Source organism: Callorhinus ursinus, unplaced genomic scaffold (assembly GCF_003265705.2).
Source record: "Callorhinus ursinus isolate GAN/ISIS: 27379988/994484 unplaced genomic scaffold, GSC_fseal_2.0 scaffold25, whole genome shotgun sequence".
Taxonomy (NCBI): Eukaryota; Metazoa; Chordata; class Mammalia; order Carnivora; family Otariidae; genus Callorhinus; species Callorhinus ursinus.
In genome coordinates this window covers 23,626,588-23,652,985 of record NW_027397087.1, presented here as the reverse complement: position 1 = coordinate 23,652,985, position 26,398 = coordinate 23,626,588, and the positions used below count along the sequence as shown (strand labels likewise).

At 46.6% G+C, this 26,398-nt stretch overlaps 1 protein-coding gene across 3 annotated transcripts in view; it reads left to right on the top strand.

Moving 5' to 3' along the window:
• ALDH1A2 (aldehyde dehydrogenase 1 family member A2) overlaps positions 1-24,349 on the top strand; it is a 93,747-nt gene extending 69,398 nt beyond the window's left edge. For 2 of the 3 annotated variants that reach the window (XM_073877079.1, XM_025884168.2), the window contains 6 exons: positions 10,206-10,308; positions 12,224-12,408; positions 13,774-13,938; positions 14,572-14,729; positions 15,053-15,127; positions 22,504-24,349. In XM_073877079.1, the coding sequence (XP_073733180.1) occupies positions 10,206-10,308; positions 12,224-12,408; positions 13,774-13,938; positions 14,572-14,729; positions 15,053-15,127; positions 22,504-22,576 (759 nt within the window). In that variant the 3' untranslated portion in view covers positions 22,577-24,349. Of the gene's footprint in view, positions 1-10,205; positions 10,309-12,223; positions 12,409-13,773; positions 13,939-14,571; positions 14,730-15,052; positions 15,128-15,389; positions 16,808-22,503 lie in introns of those variants that run through there. The other variant, XM_073877078.1, reaches the window with a different exon arrangement.
• The last annotated feature ends 2,049 nt before the right edge of the window (positions 24,350-26,398 follow it).

The following is a 26,398-nucleotide window of genomic DNA, read 5'->3' as shown; positions in this document are numbered from 1 at the left end:
CTGCTTTGCAGATGGAGAACCTGAAAGACAGGCTGTTTCCCATACTTACTGTTTTTATGTTAGCCCCCATTTTAAGAATTCAATTTATTTAAACTAAAACAAAAACAATTCACCCTTTTCTCCTACTCCCCACCCCCTGCCTCTGGCAACCACCAGTTTTGTCCCTGTATCTATGAACTTGTTTTAGATACATATAGCTGATTTTTCTCTCTCTAGATAGGCATGCATATATATATATATACACACACACACACACACACACATATAAAATATATTTATTTTAGATTCCGCATGTAAGAGAACTCATACAGTATTTGTCTCTCTCTGATTTATTTCACTTAACATAATGCCCTTGAGTTTCATCCATGTTGTCACAGAGCACAAGAGTTTAGTATTTTTTATGGCTGAATAATATTCCATTGCGTACATATAGCCACAGTTTCTTTATCCAGTAATTCATTGATGGACACAGGTTTTTTCCATATCTTGGCTATAGTAAATAATGCTGCAGTGGATATGAGGGTGCAGATATATCTTTTCAAATTAGTGTTTTTGTTTTCTTCATCTAGATAAGTACCCAGAAGTGGGATTGTTGGATCATACAGTAGTTCTGTCTTTAACTTTTTTAGGAACCTCCATACTACTTTTCATAATGGTTGCGCCAATTTATATCCCCACCAAGATTGCCTAAGGGTTCCCTTTTCTCCGTGTCCTTGGCAACACTTGTTATTTCTGGTATTTTTGATTCTAGCCATTTTGACAGGTGTGAGGTGATACCTCACTGTGGATTTGATATGGATTTCCCTGCTGATAAGTGATGTTGAGCATCTTTTCATGTGTGTGTTCGTCATCTGTATGTCTTCTTTGATGAAGTGTGTTTTAATCTTTGTCCATTTTTTACTGTTCTGTTGTTTTATTGTTGAATTTTAAAAATTCTTTGTGTATTCTAGATACAAGTACATTGTGCCCTGCAAATATTTTCTCCTAGTCTGTGGATTATCTTTTCGTTCTCTTAACAGTGTCTTTTGCAGAGCCGAAGTTCTTAATTTTCATGACATCCAATTTATTGATTCTTTAATTTTTTAATTTTCTGGATCAAGCTTTTGGTGTCATGCCTAAGGAATTCTCGCCTAGCTTATTATCACAAAGATTTTCTCTTATGTTTCCTTCTAGAAATTTTATAGTTTCAGGTTTTAACATTTAGGTCTGTGATCTGTTTTTGGTTAATTTTTGTGCATGTTGTAAGGTGAGGAACTAAGTTCTTTTTAAAAAAAATGTTGATAATAAGAGTTCCAGCACCACTTATTGAAAAGATGTTTTTTTTTTCCTACTGAATTGGCTTTCTGCCTTTCCCTTTGTGTTTTAGATGTCCATATTTGTATGGGTCTTTTTCTAGATTCTGTTCTGTTCCACTGATCCATGTGTCTGTCCCTTCACCAATACCACACTATTTTTTTTTATTACTGTAGCTTTATATAATATAACATAGGAAATTCTTTATCTTAACGGGAGAACATTAAAAACTAAATATGTAATCTTCAGAGATGCAGATCTTCAATGGAGGGACCTGAGAGAGAGAGAAGGGAAAATTTGAGAAAAAGAATGAGGCGGAAGGTGACCCTGTGAAGAGTTTTGCTCTTAGGAATACTCACAACAGTGAGCTAGCCTATTGCATGTGCATAGAGCAAATTTCACTGACTTTTTGTGACACAGTCTCTATTTGATATTTCTGTCTCTAGAGAGGCTTGCATTCACTTAGAGGGGAACCACTTCTGTGGCCTTGGGAATATCTCCTAGTTTCTTCTCTGGAACGGTATCATTAACAGACAATGGAAGACCTGAGGGAGAAGCATCTGTCTAGAATATGGAAGCCAACTTATAATTACCCATGTTAATAGGGGTGGGTAGAGAATTTTCACAGGCAAATCAGATGAGCCCACAATTCCCAGACCCACTTTAAGCTTGCTCTCATCAGGTTTTTTACTTCTTTATCCATCTATTCTCATTTAACTTTGTAGGCTTCTTGGGAAATTGTATAGATTCTTCCAGAGGGAACATGTCACTTAAATATGGATTTGAACATGGCTCCTGGTCTGATTACCCTAGGGAGAGGGGACTCACTGGGACATCACGGAATGTCTGCAGCAGTAATGAGAAGCTTATTTGAGGTGGCTGCTTTCCATTTTACTTTAGCAAAAGGGAGTTACGCAGATTAAAGATGGGATTAATTTTTCCTTATACAGCGAAATACATAAGTAATGCATGTAAATATTTACCAAGTGTGTTTTAAAGGGCTCTTATAAACACAGAGTCAATAAACAACTTCAGCCAAGTGCAGGAAAGCAGTTTGCACTTTGCTTGGTGTGGTGTTTTCTTTATTCAGTTAGATGAACAAACCATGATTTCATCATTAGTCAACAAGATAGTCGAGAGACCATCAAAGCAAACTACAGGAGAGTCCAGACTGATTCATGCCAAACAAATATTTGTAGCTAACAGCTGTATTAGCACTGAGTCGGATTCACGCAGCCGGGGTCGTCCTCTCACTTCCTAAGCGGGAGGAGTGTTATGTCATACGGTGCAGACACCCTTGCTGCTGCTGGAGGCAGGGATTGGAGCATCTCTCTCTCTCTCTCTCTCTCTCTCTCTCTCTCTCTCTCATAGCCACGCCACCTCTTTGTTAGGTAGGGAGAAGCAGCCTGCTAGAATTTTAGCTATTTTTTATAAAAAGCTAATGGGCCCCTTCCTAAGGGTGTATGAGTCCACGTGTAAACCATCCGGCACGTGAATCAAAAATACCAGTTTGATGGGTCAAAGCCATTGGATATACAGGTTTTAAATTCTTCTTTTTCCTTTTCTTAACACTTAAATCAAAACTCGAGTACTGGAGAATAAGAAAAAGTCTGCTATGGCCTCTGCATGCTAGCCGAGATTATTTATTTATTCTGCAGTGGGTCCCTCTCCTTGGAGCTCGGGATGATAATAGGTCCCAAGATGCCCAGCTCTTTATTTAGTTCACCTGGTGAGTGGGAAGTGTCATACCGTTGACTTGAGTACTCCAGGAGTCTTCCTATCAAAGCAAACCAAAAAATCAAAATCTTGCCTTTTTTATTTATTTTGAAATAGGGAGGGTCCTATGCAGTTAACAAAAGGATGCTAAGTGTACCAGACAGCCGATCTGGACTGTATGTTAGCTGTGGAGAGTGTGTTTGGTTGATGGGATTTTTATCCTAGCAGAGGGGACCTTATCCCCAGCAGGGCATCTGGAGCAGAGAAGCAGGAACCGCAGAGAGAAACTGTAATGGGGCAGGAAGAACCAGGGCTGGCTCCACAGGAGCCTGTCAGCAAGTCATTTCTGGACCGCTCTGAGTCTCTTTTTTTTTTTTTCCCAACTATAAAACGGGGGTAATTTTGCCTCACTGAAACAACATGAAGATTAAATATGTTTGTGAGGACAAACAGCACAGAATATGTGCTCAGCAAACAGTAACGTTGCACAACTAGAAAGGAGAAGCAGTGATGCAATGTGAGAGACCACTGTGGGAGAGGTGCCCTTAAAGATTCGTGAATCTCCTGGTTCTTAACCCTAGCAGCACATTAGAATTTCTGGGGAGGAGGCATCTGGGCGGCATAGTCAGTTAAGCATCTGACTCTTGGTTTTGGCTCAGCTCATGATCTCGGTGTCATGAGATCGAGCCCCGCATCAGGCATCAGGCGCCACACTCAGCGAGGAGTTTGTTAGAGATTTTCTCTCCCTCTCCCTCTGCCCCTTCCTGCTTATGCTCTCTCCCTCTCTCTCTCTCTCAAATAAATAAATCTTTAAAAAAACTTTTAAAAATAATCCAGAGTAAAACAATCAGAATCTCTGGAGGGAGAGCCCAGACGTAGAAAAGTTTTTAAGCCCCTCAGGAACTGTGTGGCCAATAGTAGATGAAGTCATCCCCCTCATTAAAAAGAGGAAATTGAAGCCAAAGATAAGGACAGGGAGGCCCAAGATTATTCTGTTAATTGTAGCAAAATACAACTACCTTGGACATAGGCATCCTGTATTCCAGTCTCTCACTTGTTTCCCTAAAGCCCTCATGGTCTGATTTCCAGAGACCTTAAGAGCAGGTGTCATGTTCTGGTGCAGTTGCCCAACAAATCTTCCATATGTATGTCAGATAGACAGACAGACAGAGGGTCTCTCTACTCACAAATTCAGTCTAGAAGACAACTATTTAACAAGAACGGGGTGAGAGGTTTTTTTGGATCAGAGGATCAGACCTGTAGGGAGCGTGGGTCTGGAAAGCTAGCTTCACAGAGGAAGTAGCAGAAGTAGGTCTGGAAAAATGAGTTTATCAGTGAGCAAGGGGAAGAAAGGCCTTTTAGGCAGATGGAACAGCTTGTACAAAGACAGAGAAGCATGTTCCAGGAAAGGCAAGTGGTTTCGTGTGGCTGGAGGGGCAGGTGTGCGCTGGGGGTGTGGGTAGGTAGCGGCCATATTGGCTTTCATAATCTGAATTTGACAAAGTTTGGGGAAATTGCTGTTACACTGAGATTAAAGGAACTGCTTAAATATCTTGGTCCTTTTACTTTCTGTTGGAAATCTGAACAGATTGATTTGGGCTATTATTTCTAGATATTTCAGGAAGACAAGAAATATCCAATTATGCATATTTGCAGCATTCCTGTTTCCATCATAGTCAACCAGTAAGCCCAACAATGAAAAATAAGAAAGGAGAGGAGGGAAAAAGCATAGAGTCAATCTGTTTGAGGTTTAAGAAATGAAAATATATTCCAAAAAGCAGGCATTTTCAACCAGTTTACGGAGGTGTTTGTTTTTTTTAAAAAAGGTAGCATATCTCTGAGAAAGAATCCACCCTTATTAATAGGTGTGATTAACTAATTAATAAAAAGAAATATTTCTGAGAAAGAACTATCCTAATATAACAATTCAGTAATTAATAAAAATTTTACCTAACTTCAGAAATTCTTTTCAGGGAGCAACAGCCTTAAATGAAGAGCAAAGAACACATGGGAAGGCCTTTCATGTGTGTTTTTGTTTGTTTGTTTGTTTTGTTTTTGTCCTGTATAACAAATCCTTTTTCTGACAAAGCACCAAATTGCCTTTCCTGCCCCTGCTGCATTGCCACGAACCTGGTCTGGTCCATTGTGGCTCTTCCAGGGATACTCCTCATACCAATCTTGAAGCCTATTCAAAACAAGGATGGGAGTCAGAGTTGCTCTGTGCCAACGTTCCTGCTGAGAGCAAGCCCAGTTCCATTATGTGTGGGGGAGCCCCCCTTCGCACCCTTGTGCCTGTTTGGGGTACACAGATACAGCTGACTACAGGGAATGCAAAGTTAAGAAACCACATGGCGGGAACGCTATCACTTTTTCATAATGAGCTCTGTGCAGGAAACTAAAAAAAGAAAAAATCAGGTTCTATCATTCAGGGCAGCTGGGTACTTGTATGAAAAGCTACTTCTGCTCCATAAGCAAGAAGAACGCAGAAGAATTGTGGACAGACTCTCAGAACGAGCAGGCGCTCCAGGAGCCCCATCTGTCTTTTTAAAGTCCTCTAACTAACTCGAGTACCACAGACATTAACTGCTTGGCTTGTGCCTTCATTCTGCACGTGAAGAAACTGAGGTTCAAGGAGCCAGAGTGGCTTTCCGACATTGCAGTTGGAGTTAGGAGCCAAGCCACAGTTTGGAGTACCTGGGTCTCCTGCCTCCCGTGGGCCAAACTGTAGTCCCTAAACCTGAATATGCTTATAATTAGCCAGGTTGTCAGCAATAAGACAGGAGATGTTGCCTGTTTTATCAGAATAGGACTTGGCTTTATGAATCCATCCCTATTGACTTGACTCTTAACCCCTCACAAGGCCTGTGTGTCTTGCAACCCCATTTGTCTCTCCATGCTCTTCTGCCTTCTAACCGAGTGGCATGTATCCCCAAGGAACGCCCCACTCACTGCTTTCCTGTCTTGGAAGGGCCACTTAAGCCCAGGCCTTTGTGTAGTGCCTGTATTTCATTCTTTCTGAACTTGTCTAACTCCATAGATTGTAATTCTGGAACCCTCTGTATGGGGTTTGTACAAGTAGTATTTTAGGCTAGTTTGCATAGGACCTATCATATTTTGTAAGCAGGCATGGAGTCAGTTCTCACTTGAACTCTTTGTTTTTAAACATTACTCTGCCCTATTAAGAATCTCCTGCTTTGGAGCCATATCTGTTCTCCTTTCCATCATCTCTTTTCCTGTCTTGGTAGTGATCATGAGGAGTGCCTCCCATTTGGGGTCATTTAACCTCTGTCCAGTCACAGAGAAAATTCATGAGCAATAGTACATTCTCCAAAGTCCAGTTCTGTGCATAAGGACCAGAGTGCTCTGACTCTGGCTTATGACAAAATACTGCGGAGCCCTAATCCCATCTGCTCAGATCTAATACTACATCTGACCCAGGTTTTTCTCCAAGTGGACCTCAAAGCTTCACTTACTGAGCACCTGCTAGGTTTATAATGCAGTCCTCTTAGCTGCGAGTGCCCTCCGGGTACAGGACTGTGCCCAGCATTGCACCTGACACGAAGTAGGAGAACCAGCAATATGTGTTGAATGAAGGGGATCAGTGAAAACTGGGTTTTTCTCACTGTCCAGTCCCGAGGCCGCTCCAGATGGGAATGGTTCTCCTGTGGCCTCAGTTGTTTCTTTCTTTCTTTCTTTTTTTTAATTTTGGCTATCCTGTTTTATTTTATTTTTTTAAGGATTTTATTTATTTATTTGACAGAGAGAGAGAGACAGCGAGAGCAGGAACACAAGCAGGGGGAGTGGGAGAGGGAGAAGCAGGCTTCCCGCCAAGCAGGGAGCCTGATGCGGGACTCGATCCCAGGACCCTGGGATCATGACCTGAGCTGAAGGCAGATGCTTAACCACTGAGCCGCCCAGGCGCCCCCATCCAGTTGTTTCTTGAGGCTGAGCAGCAACTTGACCTTCTTCCAAAGATGAAGAGGAAAGGCATTATTCATCTGAGACTTGCCTTGCAATGTGTAGCACAAATTTGGTTTCTAAGGAAAGACTGGCAAAGCACTGACACCAGAAAAATTATTCTTAGGTATTCTCTGATGACCATAGACCGAGTGAGGTTTTTGTATAGTTACCATAGCCATGAAAATAGTCACCGGACAACATTCCTAGTGGCGAAAAACACCAATCCCTATAACTTCTTTGATTAATGTCAGGGAGTAGGGCTGACAGAACCGTGATACCGGCTGGGCCAGCACTCCCCTTACCAGCCCCAGACATTTACTCAGTGTCTTACTCTGTGTGAAACCTGTGATTTCTCCATGCCTTTGCTTGTTTCTTGTTTCTGTCGCTCTGAAGGCCAACTGCTAGTTTTGCAACTGATGGTGTTTGACCATCATCTGTATCTTCAAAAGGGGATATTCCTACTCACTTTGAAATCAATTTGGAGTTCAGGGCCAAGGTTTTGGTGGTATGTGGCTCACTATTGGTGCTCAGTAAATATAGAAAGGAAGGCAGACAGGGCAGGAAGTAGAGAGGAAGGGAGGGGCATAGAGCGAGTGACCCACCCCTGGCCCCTGGAATCAGTCTCCCTGGGCTCGCGACGGGCTCTACCAGCCACCTGCCGGGTAACCTGGGAACGTCCATTGGCTTCCAGCTCTTGGTCGCCTTTACCATGAGATAGTACCTACTATGAAGGGTTTTTACGAGACTTAGATGAGCTCATACATGCCAATGTCTGACACAGAACGACTCAGCAAATGTTAGTTTTTTTTATTATAATTAATAATAAGTTCATGAATTCCAGTGGTTGCCTTTTTTTGAGAAAGCACTTGCCTGTTTATCTTCCTGGACTTTAAGATGAGTCACCATCAGTGAATATGGATTCCTCAGGGCAGAGAGAGCCAAGAACCCGAGAATTCCTCAGGAGAACGGGCGGTCGCGGGGGACAGCCTGGTTAGGGACTCCCCATGGCGCTGTCCCAGCTGCCCTTGCGAGGTTTCACGCTTGAGATCTGAGGCTTCAGTCATAACTTTCACCTGACTGCTGTTCTCTTGCCACAAGAGAGAGCCAGATTCTCTTTTCCGTCATATACATGTAATTTCTTCCTGAACAAGAGGGAGAGAGAGCATGTCTGCCTGAGAACAGGGCCTTTATTAGCCTGTCTTTCCAGGGAGTTTACCTTGAGGTAGAAGACAGACAAGACAAGCTGGCAAGGCGGGCGAGGGACCATCTGGCTGGGGGGCTGTTGCCCACCCAGTAATCTTTAGGGCCGCATGTTAGTATTTTTCAACCTCCTGGAAGCTAGCGTTGTCCTACAAACTAAGAAACTCTCTAATTCTAGCTCTTTCAGAGACATCACTGTCTTTCCCCCACAGGTTTCCTCAGAATGAAAGGATATTTTCTACATTTTTTTTTTTTTTGCCATGAGGGAGAGTAATAATAAAAACATAAAAGCATTTAATCCAGTGAATGAATAATATTAGAGGCTGAGGGAAGTGAGCATTTCCCCAATATTTTCCTGAAGCAATTGATATGCATAGGCAGTTTGAGGGAAGACGGGGAGACCTGCTTTGGAAAGTCTAGCTGCAGTAACTCCTTTTACAATCAGCTCCATTTCTCTGCATTGAACAAGGAAGAAGAGGGGCCCCGGCTTCTCCTGCCTGTGTGTAGTTACCATGTGTGGGTACTTACTCTGTACCAGGCTGGGTTTTAAGTCCCAAGTACCTTCACTTAATCCTCAGGACAACTGGATTCTGAGGTAGATACTATTTTTAGCCCCATTTACAGAGGAGGGAACCAGAGGCTCAGAGAAATTAATTTCCCAAGGTCAAACAGTTGGTAAGTGATAAAATCAGTAAAACTTCCAGGCTCCAGAGCCTTTTCTCTCAAGTGTAGTCATGGTTGAGTACACTGCCTGAGGAGTTATTAGCCCTACTTGAGGATCTCAAGGGGCAGGAGGGGCTGAAATGTAGCATTTCTCTTCTCCAGGCTTTTAAAATCTTTTATTTTCTGTAGGATTCCAGGCAAAAGTCACATTTTTCATCTCAACAAGAGCAAACTGCCCATATGGGCTCTATGGAGACTTGGCATTTTCCATAATGGGACCTCTACCCCATAGTAGAGTAGCACTCTGTTACAGCTCAGGTTCTCTGGAAGCAGTTGCTGAGACAGAGTTTGCCATGCTGATTATTTATGAGGGATTCCTGCTGAAGGGAAGTGGGCACAAGGGGAAACTGAACTGCAATGCAGGCCTGGTAGCTTCCGCCAACAACAGGCAGCATGATGGCACATAGATGGTCCTTTGGAGCTGTCCTGTGGTGAGCTGAAAGTGATAGGCCACCTGCCACCAGTGGATAGGCCACCCAGGGGATAGGCCACCCAGGGGAAGGGGATCCTCTTGGGCAAGGACACGCTCTTCATCTGAGGCCAACTGGCAACATTTCTACTCACTGAGGTAATCAATGTGTTCTTCCTCGAAGGGAGGCTGTAGGTGGTACATTCCTGTTTCCATTTGGATGCTTTCAGTTTCATTAGAAACACGACTTCACACAGTGGTAAATGCTATCTCCAACCTAGCTTCTTGTTTGCTTGGCTTCTAAGTAAATAGGCATTGCACACACATACAGACAGAACCTCAGCTGTCTGGACTCCTTTTATAGAACTAGGCAGAGGCAAAGGTGTAACATCTGTATTTTCTTTGAACCACCTGATTAAAGTCATACCTGGCAGTTTTGTAAATCCATGAAGAGTTTCTTTTACATTCATCTTGTCTTTCATGTGGAACCAGTTGGCTTTTTTTTTTTTTTTTTGAGACCAGAGTCCAGAGCTAAAAGCCACAGTACAGTGGTAGAAAACCTCCAGTCACATTTTGCTTGCCAGTTGCCTTTAAAGAAATCTTTCAATGATTAAGTTTCCAGATTAAACCGCTTTTCAGTGCTCTTTCCATCATGAAACTAAAGCAGTCTTCCAGTTCACTTCCAGTTCACTTCCAATTAGACATTAAACTGCATCCCAACTGACTTGTATCTTGTCCACCCAAGGTGACCAAGTTGACCACAGGAGCTGTTCCTGCATTGTCCATGGTGCTGGTTTGCCTTGCAGGATCCATCCGTGCTGCCTCCCACCACTGCCTACAGTTGGCTTTGGCCACTGACTGTCTCAGCTGCAAGGTGTGCAAAACCTCCCTCCATTTCTTTCAGGTTGGAAAGCTTATCCAAGAAGCAGCTGGAAGAAGTAACTTGAAGCGAGTAACTCTGGAACTTGGAGGGAAAAGCCCCAATATTATTTTTGCTGATGCTGATTGTAAGTCAACTACAGATCTCCTCCATGTCCCGGTACACTGCCCCTCGGTGCTCTCTTGTATCTCCACTTTTGACAGGACACTAAGAAAAAGATCTGTGAGGCTAAGAAGAAGTTTCAAGTAGAAGAACCTGGACCCTTCCTCCTAGGGAGAAACTAGTTTAGTATTGGGAAAGAGCACTTGCCAGTTGATAGCTGAACAGAGTGTTTTCTAGACCCTCCTGAACTGCTTTGACTCTGTGGCGCTGCAGGCCAGGGTAGAAGAGAAGAAAGCCAGCTTTGTGCTGTGTAGTGGAAAGAGCAATGGTCTAAGCCTCTCAAAACCAGAAATATCTTCTCTCTGCCTGGATTCAAGAAATCTGAAACTTCTCAGAGGTGTCTGGTGGCTTTGTAAATCATTAAAAAAAATTCTAGTTCACTATCCCTGCCAGCATTTTCCCAAACCCACAACCCCTCCTCTGTTTAGTACCCCCATCCTCTGCTGCTTCCATGACTTTGAGCCACAATGTCGACGCGCTTTGGTCAGGTGCTTACACCATGGAGGTAGGACCCTATGGTGGCGTGAAGCAGTAATCTAGGAAACCCCATGTCTCCAGGCTGGATGCCCTCTAGGCCATTCTGCATTGGTGTGGTCCTTCTGTTTTGAAAAGCTTTCCAGGGCATAAAAATTCAAAAGCTCTTTCGGTCCCTTTCTCTTCCTCCCGTCCCACCAGACAGAGCTGCTTTCCCTTTTACCACTGGGAGGTCAGAAAACAGCGGATTGCTTGCCTTTCAGCCCCAGCTTGGAGTCCATGAAGAATCCAGCATCAGCTTCCTGCTGGTTGTCAGAAGGATCAGAACTGTCACACCTAAATTTCTCTTGGGGAGTAGGTCCTCCATTGACATGACTGATTGATTGATGAGTGACTGATTGATTCAGTCAGTCATTTAGCAACTAGCACACACCGTATTTGCTAGTCCTATCTTGAAGTGTAAGCTCTGAGATGAAAGTTATTTGCTGCTATACAATTCCAGTAAATGTAGAGAAAACTTGGTGTCTTTCAAGAAGATCCATTTCTGTTACAGTTTAATTCACCATAATACTAATTAAACATACAGCTACAAGGTTCTATAGATCAAGGGTTGCAAGTTGGCAGTCCCTAGACCCAACGCAGGGCATACATATGTTTAATTGTCAAAACGTCACACAGCACTTTAAAAAATAAAAACTGCACATTAAAAGTCCTGATTTCAGGGGCGCCTGGGTGGCTCAGTTGGTTAAGCGACTGCCTTCAGCTCAGGTCATGATCCCAGGGTCCTGGGATCGAGTCCCACATTAAGCTCCCTGCTCAATGGGGAGCCCGCTTCTCCCTCTCCCACTCCCCCTGCTTGTCTTCCCTCTCTCGCTGTCTCTCTCTCTCTGTCAAATAAATAAATAAAATTTTAAAAAAAAGAAAAGAAAAATCCTTATTTCTATTTTTTCTTAAAATCGGAATCTGGCAACCAGAGGCTTACATTCATGCATAGCAACAGCCAAATGCAGTGGCTTTCCTTCTGAGTCTCCGTCAGATTGTTTTCCTGGCTGGCCGATTGATACCACTACATTATCTGCCTGGCCCCTTGGCACATGGAGCTTGAGACTCCTGTTCTAGATGGTTGTGGTGCAGGCCCTCGTTCTACAGAAGAAGAACGAGACTCAAAGAAGTGAAGTTGTCCAAGTTCAAGGTCACGTAGCAAGTCACGTCAGGATCTAGTCAGAACTTGAACTAAACTGTGTTCTCAAGCCAGTGCTCTCCCCTGTGCTGCCTCCTCGCGGTTAATGCTGTACGGTGAGCGCGGCAGTTAGACCCGGGGCTCTGGCAGAGGGAGGGGAGGGGGCTGCATGGACGGGCCCTCCGTGGGTGAACCGTGCTGAGGACACGGCTGTCTCCTCTTGCAGTGGACTACGCTGTGGAGCAGGCCCACCAGGGAGTGTTCTTCAACCAGGGCCAGTGCTGCACCGCCGGGTCTCGCATCTTTGTGGAGGAGTCCATCTATGAGGAGTTTGTGAGAAGAAGCGTGGAGCGGGCCAAGAGGCGCATCGTGGGGAGTCCCTTTGATCCCACCACGGAGCAGGGACCCCAGGTAGAGAAATCATAAACATTCCCTTTCTTAATGCCGGGCGAGTGCCGGACACTCTAGTGGGACCCCAGAAACAGAGTCCTTTTCCCGCCTCCTCCTTGCTCTGCCACCTCGGCTTCGCAGCTGGAATTGGAGCTGGTGAGGCATTGCTTATTCCTCAGGCTTCCCTCTCCCTTTCAAAATGTTCTCTCGGAAACATTAAGAGATTAAAGTTGCCTCAAGGATACTTTGAACTCTGGGGGTAAGTGGGAGTCTCTTAGCTCTAAGGAAGGACCTGAGCATGACAAGATGGAGCTTGACCTGAGAACCCAGTCCCAGTCCTCACCAGTGGCCTTCAAGACATCCCTGCAAATGCCACGGTCAAGGGGAGTGGGGATCTCTCTTTCTCAGAAGCCCTGTATCCTTTCACCCGTGGCTAAGGAATCTCTCCGCCAACCTGGCCTACTTGTGGCTTGTAATGTGTAGGGAATAGAGGGCTGTCTACTTGTCCCCCTACTGTATGGTTGTCTCTTACTCTGTAGGCTTCATGCAGTGCGGTGGGGAGGGCCACAAAAGTCCCACACTATCTGGCTCTGCACATTCTCCACAATCGTCAAGGTGTATTTCCGGATAGAATTCTGGTCGAATCTTAAACTGTAGATAGAGTCTGGGAATTTTTAAAGGATACTTGGATCAGATTGCATCTGGATCTCTAGCATATAGGTCTTCCCGATAAGAAACAACATCTCCTAGATTTGGGGACCGTTTGAAAGATGACTGATGTTCTAGCCGAGTAATTCAAACTCAAGTGAATTTAGGTTTTTGTATTTACCATCATAATTGAATGATGCCTATAACTTGGGGGGTGGGCAAGACTAACTGTATTTTACGGAATAGGAAGCTGGTCCCTGCTCTTTATACTTAACCTCTTCCTCTAGAGGTATAATAGGAGCTCCATTAAAAATAGACCCCAGTAGGATTTGAAGCACCATGGAGCTTACCTATTGTTTTCATCTTTTTAGTATCAGTTCAACTTGGTGAATTGTTCATTTGGTTATAGCGGTCAGTTTTTCCCCAATAGAAACCGCAAATAATCAATTAGCCAGTTTCTCCGTCATTTAGAAACATTGCCTAACTCTGCATCTGGTACTTCTGATTTGGCACTGTCGTCCATGCAGTGCATTTAATGGAATTCTCAATATATTGGGTTAAACATACAAAGTCACCATTTTTTCAGAGAACAGTGGCTAAATGGCAGCAGTCCCCTATGACATGAGTAGATACAATGGAGCTTTGAAAAAAATCACAAGTGAGAGATCCTTGAGTACACACTTCTTTCTCTTTTCATAGAAGACTTTACATGGAGTCTTTAGGAAATTTCTCTTGCAGATTGATAAGAAACAGTACAACAAGATCCTGGAACTCATTCAGAGTGGCGTGGCCGAGGGTGCCAAGCTGGAATGTGGAGGCAAAGGGCTCGGCCGAAAGGGGTTTTTCATCGAGCCCACCGTGTTTTCCAACGTCACCGACGACATGCGCATTGCCAAAGAGGAGGTATCAAACATGGGGTTCAAGCGGAAGCCATGCCTTTCTTGGGATGGCTTCCAGAGCATTTCTTGTAGATGATATTCTAGCTCTGGCTCTTTATATTTGATACACATTCTGTAACAACACACATGGCTGTGTAAATCCCGCTTTCAAGAAAATGTTAAATCTAGAAGGCAAGCAAGTTAGATGGAGGCAGGTGACGTGCTCCTCGACTGCAATTGTTACTAGCCAAGTGGACAATCATAACAGCCAGTCACTGGCCTTGGTAATATGCTAGTCACAGGTCAGTCCTTCAGATGTGGGTTACTAAGCTGTCCGCCGGGAAGGAGAAAGCATCCAAGCCACCTCACGTTTGTGCAGGATGGGGACCGGAGCACATCAGCCAGCAGTCGTTCTGAGGTCTGGAGCAGTGGCTGGGGAATCACGGAGAAGGCAGCATTGGTACAGACCGTGGGATCAGGGGATGCCAGGGAGGATGGAGGAGAGGGGGCGTTAAATGAACTCTAAAGTTAGACTCACATAATCCTGTTCTGGCAAAGTTTGAGCTATTTTACAGTTCTGTGCTGCTAAACTTAAATGTCATTTAAATAATGAAGGCGGAGCCACAACCCCATGTTGGCTCACACTGTTTTGTTGCAGATCTTTGGCCCTGTTCAGGAAATTCTGAGGTTTAAGACTATGGATGAAGTTATCGAAAGAGCCAATAACTCAGACTTTGGACTTGTAGCAGCTGTCTTCACTAATGACATCAACAAAGCGCTCACGGTGTCTTCTGCAATGCAAGCTGGGACTGTTTGGTAAGATGAGTCAGCCTCATGGTTCTGGCCATAACGCACACCACTGGCGGTACTGTAGGGGCCTCATGATCTCTGGAGCGTGGGTCATAAGCATATCCTCCAGGGGGATGGGGAAGACGGAAGGCAACCAGCCTTCGCCCTGAAAAGGGATATACACTCCTTAATGGCTAGGGCAGGGGATCAAAGTCAATTTTAAATTCTAAGTATTTCATATGCAAAAAGGGGAATTAGAAAATAAAACTTTTAAAAGAAATACTATGCTGAGGGGACTACTTTTGTACAAGCAGAATTCACACTCACGGTACTATGTTTTTTTCTCTTAGGATCAATTGTTACAATGCCTTAAATGTCCAGAGCCCCTTTGGGGGATTCAAGATGTCTGGAAATGGGAGAGAAATGTAAGTGTCCAGAGTTGCTGGTGCCTGCAGAGAAACAGGGATTACAAATACCAGCCTAGAGGAGCAGGCACACAATTGTTTTAATTCTCTTACTCTCATCCATTCATTCAGCAAACAGTTAGGTAAGCGCGTACTTCTATAAACGAAGCGCTGTGCTACATGTCACAAAGATGAATAGAACACCACTCCCTTCCTTTACGTGGGAATGGATAAAAATTAATGTGCCATCTATTTCATAAAATCAGGGCTGCTTTCTTGACAGAAGTGTGCCAAACCTCTTGCAAGTACAGAGGAAACAATCCATGGAATTTGCCTGATGGGGTCCAAGAAGACTTCACAGAACAAAAAACGTTTCAGTTTGTGAGGACCAGTCTTGCCATGTAGAGGGAATAGCAGGAACAGAGGCATGAAGGCACAACAAATACAGAACATCAGGGAGTTTGCTGTGTTTAAAACAGAGGTCACCACCTGCCAGCCCAAGGACAAATCTGGCCTGCAGAAATGTTTCACTTTGCCCCACATTTTAAAATCCTTAACTGGCATTCAAAAATGAAGAGGCTTTCCATAAAATCTGGATTTCTTGCTTATTTTCATTCCCCCGTGGCAAAATTGCTGCAGCTGTGAGCTCTAGAACTCGCCTTCTTCCCCACTGTTCTTACTGCTCCTGGGGCCTGAATATTGGTAGCCCTTCGTTTTTGCGCATGCACAAGCCCCTCCCTTACATCACCTGCTCGGCCCCCGTAGGTTCTCTGAGGCTGGGACTGCAGAGTTTGGACGTAGGATGTCTGGAGGATGCTGAAGATACAAGTGGAAAGGTTGTTTTAAACCCAGTCTCAAGAGGGCTTGGACACTCTGTGGGAGCTGAGGAGATACCAGAGGTTTTAAGGCCGAGCTTTCTGGCAGGTAGAGGATGTCCTGGCAAAGACTAGAGGAAGAAGATCAGTCACGAGGATTTTACGGTTAACACTGATAGGTATCACTCATTAAATGCCCGCTCCGTGTATGGCTTTATGGTAGCTTCTTTCCTAATGTCGTCTCATTTGATTTTCATGAGGACGGAGTGGAATCGATACACTTCCCCTCACGTCCCACATGGTTCGGGTGGAGATCTGGGGCTTGCACTGGCTAAGCAGCTTGCCCAGGTCACACAGCCAGTAAGTGGCAGATGTGAGGTTTGAACGTAGGTTTCAGTGGCTCCCGTGATATGCAGCCAAGGAAGCAGGGAGGCCAGGTGCAGGGACTCTTCAGGGGCGGGATCAGAGCTGTGAAGGGCCCTCCTGTGAGGCAAAAGGACCTGAAAAATGGGACTGGAGCAGAGGAGAACTACACTCGAGGGGATGTTATTTGCCACCTTCATATATAAATGGATTTTTTGAGCGGCATTCAGAGTGTGAATGGTAGCCAGGGTCTTCCTGAGCTGACACGCACCCCGCCCCCCGCAACAAAAAAAACAAAAAACATTTTCCCCTTGGGCCACCTGAGTGGTTTAGTCGGTTAAGCGTCCAACTCTTGATTTCAGTTCAGGTCATGATCTCAGGGTCATGAGATCGAGCCCCACATTGGGTTCCTCACGGAGTGTGGAGTCTGCTTGAGATTCTCTCTCTCTCTCCCTCTCCCTAACCCCGCCCCTCCCTCCTGCCCCCCCCTCACACTCTCTCTAAAAAAAAAAAACCAAAAAAACTCCTCCAAAGGGAGGAGTTTCCCTCCTCTTGAAAGGAGCTGGTTCCGTGTTTCTTAAATCCTGTGACTCCCAAGGGGAAACATCGGTATGTCCATTCCCTCTGCCATTAACGTATGCATCCTTTTGTGAGCCAGTGCCAGTTCATGATCAGTCTGCGGAAGTATTGAGTGTTTGTCCTGTGGGAGAAGATGTGGTTCATCAAAGCACTTGAGATTTTGCTGGATAAATGAATGTACAACACTGAAAGAATCAGAAGAATTCCAGAGAAGACCGTGAAGTCATAGAAGAGTTCAGGGATGGGGGAGATCATTGTGAGCTATAGAAGCCTGGAAAACCTTTAGGTAGGATCAAACCTAGGGATTTGAATTGGCCTTTAAAGGAGAGGAACATTTGGGTAGCTGGAGAGAGGGGAATAATTGGCAGGATTGGTAAGGAAGAGTGAGTAGTGGCAATTGTGGGAGAAACAAGTATGGTGTTGGGGACAAAGTCAGTGAACCCGTAAGACCAGTGCAGAGGATTTACATGCTTCAGATACTTCAGCTGGTAATTTCTGGGTCTTAGCCATTAAACTGAAAGTTAAGCATAGCGGTGAGGCTAAGAGCAGAATTTCTAGAATCACATGGCTTCAGAAACGTATCTGGCCCTGCCACTTAATACCTATGTAACCTTGGGGTGCCTGGGTGGCTCAGTCGTTAAGCGTCTGCCTTCGGCTCAGGTCATGATCCCAGGGTCCTGGGTTCGAGCCCCGCATCAGGCTCCCTGCTCGGCGGGAAGCCTGCTTCTCCCTCTCTCACTCTCCGAGCTTGTGTTCCCTCTCTCGCTGTGTCTCTCTCTGTCAAATAAATAAAATCTTTAAAAAAAAAAATACCTATGTAACCTTGGACAAATTACTTCATCTCACTAAGCCTCTGTTTCCTCATCTCTAAAATGGGAATAATTATAGTACCTACCCCAAAAGTTGCCGTGAGGATTAAATGGTAGGATTCAGTGTTCCAGATACCCAGCAGTGTCTGGCAAGCCTCCAGAAATGTTAGCTGCTATCGTCAGTAGTGGTCAAGTAGATGAGTGTAATGTAGGTGAGCCTCCTTTTTCCTAATAAATGTCTTACTTTGGAAGTGTGGCAGAATGTTTTCCCGAATTTCAGCTCGCATCATCAACTTCTGTTCTGTCCCTGGGTATGCTGGGAGAAATCGCTCTTGCTTGAGTCTTGCTTCTGGCCTTCAGTTTTTCCCACTTGCTTTACAGCAAGCAAACCAGAGGATGCAGAAGCAGTCTGGATCCTCTTTGCGCAGTTATCAGTATTTTTTCAGCTTTTATAAAGTCTTCGTGTACTCCAGCTATCACTTCCTAACTTGCATATGGCCTTCACTTTCTGTTCCCACTTTTCAGAATGCATGTAACTTGATATTCCGTGTCCTGCTTCTGTGTTTGTGCCTTCCTGGTCTCTGAAATGTTGGGACAACCCCTGGCTCTGGGAATGCTTCTCACGCCAACTGTTTTGTTACAGATCATTAAGAGGGTGAATCATGGGCATAAAATATAATAAATAATCGCTGGTTGATGGAGCTTGTCCCCGACTTGTCCTGGACCCTCAGCATGGACAGGATTCGGGCTTGTGACATTGTCCAAGTCCAGTCTACTCCCCTTAGAAAGCTTCCCCTTGCCTGGGAAGACGAGGAGACAAACTTGCCGGGAGACAGTTTGGCTGTGTCAGAACCACACAGAGAACAGTGGCCCAAGAGACTGAAAAGCAGCCTTTCTCGACTTATCTCGGTGCTGTAGTGATTTGGCCTTTGCAGTGCAGTTAAAAAATAATTAGGGAACAGTGCTCTTTGATGAGACTCACTTCATCTTGTCTAGATTATATGATTCTTTGTCCATACTTGCTCCCCAAACATGTTTTTTCTTCCTTAAATGACCTAGAGTGGTCGCAAAGGCTTCAAATAAGAGAACCTACTCTCTCCTGGTCCCCCACTCTTCCTTGCTACTTACTGCAATCCCAGAAACTCCCCTCTGGACAGTACCTTTTATCTCCTGGCCTTGCAAACCCCATGTGGCTCTGGTCCCTGGCACCCCTTTTCCCACCTCTCAGAGGCACGGAGAAGTAGCACTTTCTGGAAACAAGCTCCAAGGCGGGCTGTGGGAGCACCGGAGTTCTCTCCCCACAGAGCTCTGTGGAGGGCTGCTCTCTACAGGTTCCCTGATGGGCTGGCCTCTGATCCCCAGGGTCAGAGGGGGGGTGGCTCACCTCAGGCCTGCCCTGCAGCCAGTTCCCCGTTTCATTCCTCCGGACCCCTCCCTTACTCCTCATTTAAGCTTCCTGAGACAAGCTATAAAATACATGTCACAAACTGAGCACATGGAAAGAAAGCTGTGAACCTCAGCATTGTAAAAACTAAGGACACTGGGTTTGAAGATGAGAAGCACTATTAGGATAATAAGGGCTTCCCAAGTTTGCATGCACATGCATGCATGCGTGTGTGCTCATATTTAGGTGCAGAGCATGCCTGTGCACAGAAAGTCACCTGTGGGTCTGGGAGAAGGGCTTGCCAAACATTCTTGTCTGGGGACCCACTCACTCTCAGAGATTTGGTTTTAGTAAAGCTGGGCTAAGGCTGAGGATCTGCATTGTTAACAGGCTTCTGGAATGATTCGGCACAGGTGGTCTGGAGACCCTGCTCTGCGAAACGTTGCTGTAAGGCAAAGAAAAGAGCAGGGAAGTATACATCCTACATGGAAATCCCTCTTTGTTCTTTGAGTGATTTTCTACAATGACTGACTGAGAGGCACCCAAATCTAACATCTTACCTTGCCCGTGGAGTGCCAGGTTTGGTTCGTGGTAGGGAATATAACCCAGTCTGACTCAGAAGCAGGAACACAGGCGTCTGAGTGTGCCTCTGCCCGGACGCACTGTGGAGCTCTGCAGGCGACCGTACAGAGAGATCGGGGTGCAGCAGGAGTGACGTGTCTGCGTTTGCACCATAGTGCCGTTCTCCCGTAACTGTGGGATTTAACTGGATTCAGTTAGATTGGAGAGAAAGCCCCCAGAATGAGATGGTGAAACAACAGAAGAATCTAAACGTGGGGCCCTCAGAGGACTTTCTAGCAGCGCTTCTCAAAGGGTGGCCCAAACAGCCACCTGCATCACAGTCTCCTGGGCTCCTCCCCAGACCTACCAGGGCAGAGTCTTTGGTGGGGATGGTCAGGAATCCACAATGTAAGCAAGCTCCGAGGGCAATCCTTACATTCCTTGATGCCTGAGAGATGCCCGGGCACCAGGAGGACGGGGTGGCTCGCCTAGTCTTCCAGCCAGTTAATGGCAGAGCTGAGTGGCCATGCCTGCCTGCTGACCCCCAGCTCCAGGGTTGTTTTTATGACAGATTTGAGGCCACTCCTCATTCTCAGAGCGGGCTGTGTGCGGACCAGGGTGGCAGATGGCTGCCTGAGACACAGGGGAGGAGCTCCTCTAGCCCAGGATGATTTTCTATCACATTGCGCACCCAAAGATTACAAGAGCCAATCATCACACTCAAAAGCAATCATATCACCACGCTTCTGAGTCTGTAGGCTTCCTTCCGCTTCTCACAACCAACTTAGAGATCTGAGTGGGAGGAGATGGTTCAGGGTCTGCCCCACGTGCGTGCGCAAGCCAGGAAACAAGAAGGGAGTAACCTCACTTCAAACGGGAGGCAGATGATGTCCGTGATGAAGAGACACTTTCAGAATTGCCCAAGGGCAGGAAAAAGTCCAAAAGGAGCCAGAGCTGGGCTGGCAATAGAGACAGGGCCTGGAAGGAGCTAATGAGGGGACCTCATACTGAGTGGGACAGTCCCAAATTGATTCTCATTCCCGTAAGCAAGATGGCCAACATGGATAAGAGGGCAGCACACATGCCCTGGTCTCTCCCTGGCTGCCTCTGATGTCCCAGCGGGGAGGGCACGGGCATGACAACTCAGGTGACCTGGGTGCTCAGAGTTGCTGCTGGCAAAATAATTGGAGCCTTATGCAGGGCACGGGGTTCCTGGAAGGAAGCGGCATGAATCCCTTACAGCAGGTCTTTACTGTAAAGCCCAGTCACTGTAACATTGTATCTTTCATACATGACTGGGATCTTTTTTAAAGATTTATTTCTTTTTAGAGAGATTGGGGAAGGGGGAGAGGGAGAGGGATTCCCAAGCAGACTCTGCACTGAGTGTAGAGCCCGACATGGGGCTCGAGCTCACAACCCTGAGATCACGACCCTACCCGAAACCAAGAGTGGGCTGCTTAACCAACAGCGCCACCCAGGCGCCCCATATGTGACTTTTTTATTAATATTTTCTTACTCAAATAAATCTGTGTTCTTTTGTTTTTTCCTGGCAGAGGTGGTATATCCACCGGGTGGAACTGGGGAAGGGGGGATGGGAAAAAGCCCTCCCTCTGTCCCTCCCTTCCGCAAGTGCCGTCTGAGCCTGGAGCCGTGGGCTCTACACCAGGTTCGGCGGCGGGCAGGAAGCAGGAACAGTCAGCTACGGGTCCACGGAGGGAGACGGCCTCTCTCCCGGGGACAGGTGACGGCTCTGTGCTGGCCGGCGCCCCAGGTGCTCTGTGAACACAGAGGAGGGAGGAGCTCCTCCCCGAGACAGCCAGGGAAAGCCTCACAGGCCAGTGACTTTAAAAAGAATAGAGGGGGGAAAAAGTTCAATTTTTAAAAGAGAAAATTAGGAGAATGTGCTTGACTTTACAATGAAATAAAGGAAAGGGGAAAAGGGCAACGGAAATGAGGTGAACTGAGGAGAGAGGACACAGGGGAAGGACGGGAGCTCGGCAGCCGCCGGCTGGGCTGCACCCCGGCCCCCTGAGGGCAGTGGCTGGAGACCGGCGCAGCGGGACCAGGGGGCCGGGAAGGGCAGCGTCCCCTGGCCCCTGCAGAGGCAGGGTACCCAGCTCCCACCCCATAAACGTTTACCCAGAGTCTTGGGGGGGCCAGCTTACTGCCACTTCCTTTGAAGTCAGGTACTTGGATTTCCTCCCTCTTTCCCCTGACTGTGGGCCTGCAGGCAGCCCGTGTCAGGATTGTCTTTCAAGCACTGCTGGTGACCCGTGCTCTTCCCTGCCCAGGCCTTTGGGTGCCCGCTTCCGTTTGTTAAGTCTAAGGACCAGTGGAAAGGAATTTAGAACATCCAGGGGATCCCAGCCTAGAAATCTCCGGCTTTTCTTTCAGCTAAAGTGGACTAGGTATCTAGGACAGCGACTAGAACACAGAGACATCGGGGTGTCCGGTGGCAGGAGGAAAGCACACCATTGTCCTCCAGAGCCATTGCTGTCCGTGGTAGAGACACGGCAGTAGGGGCCTGGGCCTGCTGCTGTCTGTGGTGCCCACCCAGGGGCACGGTCCAGGGTCTGTGTGACCGCTGGCCCAGGCTAACACGCATGCGTGTTTCTCTGAGTAGTTGGGAATGCTGCCCCTTCCTGGGCCATACTGGGAAGACAGATCGGCCTTTGCCTTTAAGAAACGGTCACTGCTCATGACACGACAGCCCCCTCTGCTCCTCAGAGGAGGGCTGGGCTGTCCACTCATTGGACATTTCTACATGGAAACCCCCGGGCCTACTGTTAGCAGGTGCTAAACGGCCCCTTCTCGGGACTCTTGCCATCACTCACACCAGGCTGCCCGGGCCTTGGGTGTCTGACACAGCCTATTTCTGCCTTTCAGGGGGGAATTCGGCTTGCGAGAGTACTCCGAGGTGAAGACGGTGACAGTAAAGATCCCTCAGAAGAACTCCTAAGAAGGCCAAGGAGGAAGGTGGAGGCCAGCCCACAGGACCCTCCCTCTCTGCTCTCCCTGGGGGGCCCGGCTCTCAGGAATCCAAAGTTCATACCCAGTCCTTATTTAAAGATTTAAATAATGACATGTAGGCCAGGCCGGTCCCTGCATAATGAAAGCAGACCATGTGGGCCTGGTTTCCTGGCACTCTGTAAGGGATCACCTTAACGATACCAAATATTGGGGAAAGCGGGATGACGGCAGGAGAGGTCCCTGTCGGGTACATCCAGTGTCTCTTTCCGGAGTGATGGGCTGATGCCTTTCGTCACAAGGAACTTTCCTCCTGAGGAAAGGTCATCTTTCCATTGTCTCCATTTTCCCCCTTCCAGGCTCTCTCTGCTCACTTCCCTGCCACCCCTCCCACCCCTCCAAGGAGATCTCAGCTGAGCTCATTTGGGGCAGATGTTTGGGCCGGGAACAATTTTCCAAGGTTTTGCAGCCAAATTACCATTTCATGTTATCCATTTCTTCAAAGCAAAACATGAAATGGCTTTAGTTAGAGCCAGACCAGACCGAAACTGCCAGGAGCTGGTACACTGCAGATGTAACGAGAACTAAGAACTCGGATGTTCCTGACCCAGTCTGGCTTTCGTACGTCCATAAAAGACACGAGTGAAAGATCAGGAAGATGCAGATCCAGAGACGATCACATGTAGTTCACAGCTTCTGAGCTTGCCACTTGGTTTTAGGGTGTGTGGGTGTGCGTGTGTGTTTACTTCCTTCTGGGTGATTCTGGAATAAGGCAGGGGGAGGGGGAGTTGTTTTTCATAGACTGGTAAGATCTTTTTCCAAAGCTTCTCTTAACAATCAACCCTAAAATGAATTGAGTCGGCTCAAGAATTTGGTACCAGGTAATCCTGGGGGCCTTGCAGAAAGAAGTTCATTTCCCTACTGGCTGACAATTCTTAGGAAGTGAATTATCTCTGCAGTTGAACTCCACAGCTGCTTCTGCTCCCCAGGCCCCCTGCACCAACCCCACTCCTCCCAGTGCTCTGGGTGTTACTGCAGCCTCTCATGCCCTAAATGCACTGGCAGTAACCTTGGAAAATCCGGCCAAGCCTGGAGGTTCCATTTCCATTCTGAGTTGCAGTCTGCCATGATTGCCATGTTCCACCAGCGCCGCTCCCCCCGCCCCATGCCCAGTGGCTCGTCCACACATGGTTTTCCCGACAGGCCTCCTGAGGGGGAGGCACAAAGCAGCCCCTCTCCCTCTCCCCCAGCCACACACTTCCTCTTCTGCTTTCCAGTGCATCCACTAGCTGATGGACAGTGTCGAGTTCCTTTCCTCCTTCCCTTTTTCCAGTTGCTGAATCCAATCCAGTCTAACCTAGATGAAGATCATTTATTTAAAAGTACCAAACATAACCTAGAAGTACATGGAATATGGGCAACGCGTAGATAGCCTTCTGTATGTAATGGGTTTCTGCTTTCTAACACACCGGTTTTCTATTTATGAGTCTCGTCTATTCATGATGTTTAAAAGAAATCTCCGTTTGCTGTTATTTACGAACGACAGTGCATTCAGTGGCCCGGTGCCTCTAGAGACGCCACGCTTCTGAGTTCTTCCATGTGAATGTCATGCTCTCCTCTTCTAGCGTGTGTCCAAGTGAACATACCCATTAACCAGCTAGTTTACCTTTCAACTGCAATATAGAATGTGAAAATGAAGATTTATTTCTTTTAATTTACTTAAAAAGAAACCTCTGTGCTAGCAATAAAGCATTTATATTGTGTACTCCTTGGGATTATGTGGCTGTGTTTATAAATCTTCACGTCATACTGAGTACACTTGGGTCCTTCTCTCAGCTGCTGGGTTTTTCAGCTGTGTTGTTTTCTCTGGTTACTGAGCAGGAGTCTGGGAGAGTATTTTTATAGAACACAATAAGCAACACCCTTGTTTTCTGACACTATTTAAAATTTGTGTACACATACTCTTTTATATGGCCAACAAGTAGAATCATGGATGAAATCTATGAAAAGACTGTTTTAATTCAAAGTTGCCTCCTTGAAAGCTAAAACATGAAGGAGTGTTGAGGGCCTTGTCTTCAGAGTCGTGTGCTACATGACAGCGCTCAAATCGCTGATGGCACTTGGCAGTAGCTTTATTTTTATTTACCGTGGTGAGATGAAGTCAAAAGCTGACAACCTGATGGACTATTTTTGCAGCTGCAAAAAAGAAGCTGTAAGTGGTGACTATTACCAGCCAGAGCTTGTTTGCTCTCTCCACGTTCTCAGAGTTGAGCTTTTGGGGAGAGGTTTCCCCCCCTCCAGACCCGTACATCCTCTCCTTCAATGCCTGGAGTCTCCACCCGTGTCCTGGTCCAGTGAGACGAAACAAAAACTGATGAGTTGGCCACAAAGAGAATCAGACTCGGGGCGGGACGTGTTGCTCTCTGACCGCTGATACCTCGTCCCTCGGAGGAACAAATTAAGCCTGGGGCACGGGGTCCCCGGGCGCTGGGACGTACTCTGAAATAGAAGATGTGGGCTCCCTGTGATTCTATCTCATGTCCATTACCTTGAGCCACCAGGAAGAAAACGAGAATGAGATGGGCATAGAGTAATCATGGAAAGTCCTCTGGCAGGTGGCATTACAGAGCTCACAGATCACAGGAATCCAGAATAAGATAGTTATAATTTGATGGTTCTTTAAAGCATAAAGTCCCTCAAACCTCATCCCTTTATGGTACCAACATAAAGGCAAATGACAGCATTGCACATGTCACTAAATGAAACTAACGCAGAGACACTCCCGTCATTTGCCATCAGCACCATACATCTGTGGTCTTTTTTTCACTGTTAACCCCTGAGATTTCCATTATACCTTTTCCTCCAAAACGTGCTCAGTGCCTTCATATTGGTGATCTCATGCTTTTTCACTACCTTTTAGATAATAAAGGGCAAGAATATTATAACGTAGGGATTAAGGAACAGAAAGAAACCGTGAATGCACTGGACTGCACAATAAAACAGGAAGATGCCCAAGAAAAGAGGACAGTCTGAGAAGCTAGCAGAGGAGGTGGGTTTTGAACTGGGCTTGAGGATGGACTGTAATGCCAATAGGCAAGGGAGCAGGAAGCAGGCGCTCCGGGGAGACGGTCAGCTGCCGGGGCCCTGAGGCAAGGCAGGGCTCGGTCACGTGCCGGAGAGTGTTCAGAATGCCGATGGCCCCGGGGGTCAGCCAGAGCTCCCTGATACTGGAATAGAAAATGGGAGGGGGGGTCCCCAGTGGCTTGGGGATAGAAGAATGAGGAGGCAGCGTTTAGAGCTTACCATTCTGGAGCAGAACGGATGGCCGGAGAAGCAGACTGATGGGGGGATGGGTTTGGGGTGATCCTGGCATGGTCACGGGATGGAGAGGAGGGAACCAAATCAGTGGGGAGGTCACCAGAACTCGGTGAGAGACTATGAAAGAATGAAAAGTAAATGAGTATGTTTTCAAGCCTGGCTGAGAAGGAAATGGCAATGCCATGGCCACAGAAGTGGAACCAAGAAGCTGAACACAGGGAACAGAGTTTTAGGGAGAGATCTTGACGTCCAGCTTTGGACCTGTCATTTGGGGGGTGACGAAGGGATATCCGGACAGACCCGCAGGCAGTTGGAGGTAAGAGATTGGAACCTGGCTCCGGTGACTGGACTGGAACACGAACATAAGGGTGATGGCTGTCTGTACAGAGAACACAAGAATAAAAACAAAACCTGGGCCAAGAAGGAGGAGGAGCCGCGTGAAAGAAATGAAGGCGGTAGGTAGGCAGAGAGCTGGGAGGAAACCCTGTCAGAGGCA